General features: G+C 41.8%; 1 protein-coding gene across 1 annotated transcript in view; it reads left to right on the top strand.

Moving 5' to 3' along the window:
* LOC108627386 (uncharacterized) overlaps positions 1 to 1,103 on the top strand; it is a 1,515-nt gene extending 412 nt beyond the window's left edge. The window contains exons 2-5 of the mRNA XM_018028593.2: positions 41 to 98; positions 158 to 249; positions 330 to 444; positions 711 to 1,103. Of these exons, the coding sequence (XP_017884082.2) occupies positions 41 to 98; positions 158 to 249; positions 330 to 444; positions 711 to 814 (369 nt within the window). The 3' untranslated portion in view covers positions 815 to 1,103. The remainder of the gene's footprint in view (positions 1 to 40; positions 99 to 157; positions 250 to 329; positions 445 to 710) is intronic.
* Positions 1,104 to 1,713: the final 610 nt, after the last annotated feature.

The raw sequence follows: 1,713 nt of genomic DNA, 5'->3' as shown, positions 1-1,713 counted from the left end.
ATTCTACGGTGCCAAATTACTTAATCGAAATCTGACATAGGTGGTTCGGGCCGACGAGGCAAGAACATCGTGTTTGCAAGAGGCGGGTGTCACTATCGGTAAGCAAGATCACGAGACGAGTTCGTTCATTTGTTTAAACAATGTATCAAATTTTCAGAAAATGTCCCTTCAATAGCGCGCGACATGTCCGACGAAGGAATAAGGAGGCGCAGTTGTATCATTGCCTGCATGATGCAAAAAGTTGGCCTGGTGCGTACAGTTCCATTTGACGATTACGAAATGTTTGGAAAAGTAACTCGAGCTACAGAAAATTGTATAAACTGTTTCAGATGAATGGTAACATGATCGATATGGAAAGGATGGAACAATTGATCGACCAGATCACGCCTAACGTCGTGAACGTGAATGAACTACGGCAATCTGTGCGCCAGTGCGTCGAAAGCGGTGAGGAAAACTATGATAGACAGAATCAGTATAATATAANATAAACTTTTGGGATTGACTGTATAGCCAATACATCCTTAAGAAACGGTTACATTCCGCGCCAACTATATTATAGTGACCTATTGGGAATTGCTGAATAATTCCTGGCTTCGCGTCGCCATGATGGTTATCTATATCTATTGAACCCGTCCCCGTGTCAATTCCCAATAGGAATGAGAATAGATTCGCAGAATAATCTTTTTAAGTAACTATCGATCATTTTTCAGCTGCGAACGATGACCAATGCGTCGTCGCTCAAAACTTGGTCACCTGCGCCCAGGACCAAGTGAGGAACGCTTTTAGACAATTGATGCCCGGTACATTTGTTTAAATTTTCTGGATTCTGAACATGCTTGGACCTCCACGACTCCAAATTATTACACGTCCTACAGTATACCTCGCACCAAGAAGCTGTTACGTGATCATTCAAGGACAGATGAACATCTTGTGTTACGTCGATGACCATGTGTACACACGGAAGTTGCTCGGTATAATTATTGCTCTCTATTCGCGTAATTATTGAAAAAAAATACTGAACGAAACGTCGAACTGTCCGACGTTCAAAGGAAATTCTTATGCACGAACCTTCTAATAAATTCTAATGCACTTGAGAAATAAAATTACGTGAACACCTCTAACAATCCCAATTGGAAGTTCTCTAATCAAAGGGCCCAGGGAGACGCGGAACGCAACAGCCGCAAATGTTTGGATCGCGTCGAGGAGCCAGCCGGAATACACGATTCGACATAAATGAAATTACAAAGTCAAATGCAGATCGGGGGATACGCGCGCCGGATAAAGCCACTTAATGCAAACGACCGTCGTCAAAACGGCTAAATCTTTTGTTTAACACGCGGCCCGAATTAACTGGGATCGTGCAACGATACTCCATCATTACCATTCGCTCGTCCCCTCGTCGCTGGTTCGACAATTATATTTCCCATTCGAACGACGGTGAGTAAAATATTTTTTGTAACACACGCACGATTTTCGCTACTTTTCGTACTTATTCTGCAGGCTTAAAGTGTCCAGTTTTGGATCGGCGACTAGACAAATTTGACTTCAGATTCGTGATCAGAGACCCAAAAAACTCCCGTATACCAAATTTTGTATAAATCCGTTGATTTTTAGAAAATCATCCAAAAACACTTTATGCGAGCTTTGCCAAAATCCAAAGTGAGGCATGGTTTTTAAATTATTAAGGAAAACCAGTGACTATATATTTAATTT

The sequence above is a fragment of the Ceratina calcarata genome, unplaced genomic scaffold (genome assembly GCF_001652005.2).
Source record: "Ceratina calcarata isolate Rehan_Ccalc_2016 unplaced genomic scaffold, ASM165200v1 scaffold465.2, whole genome shotgun sequence".
NCBI lineage: Eukaryota > Metazoa > Arthropoda > Insecta > Hymenoptera > Apidae > Ceratina > Ceratina calcarata.
This window is presented reverse-complemented; position numbering and strand designations above follow the sequence as displayed.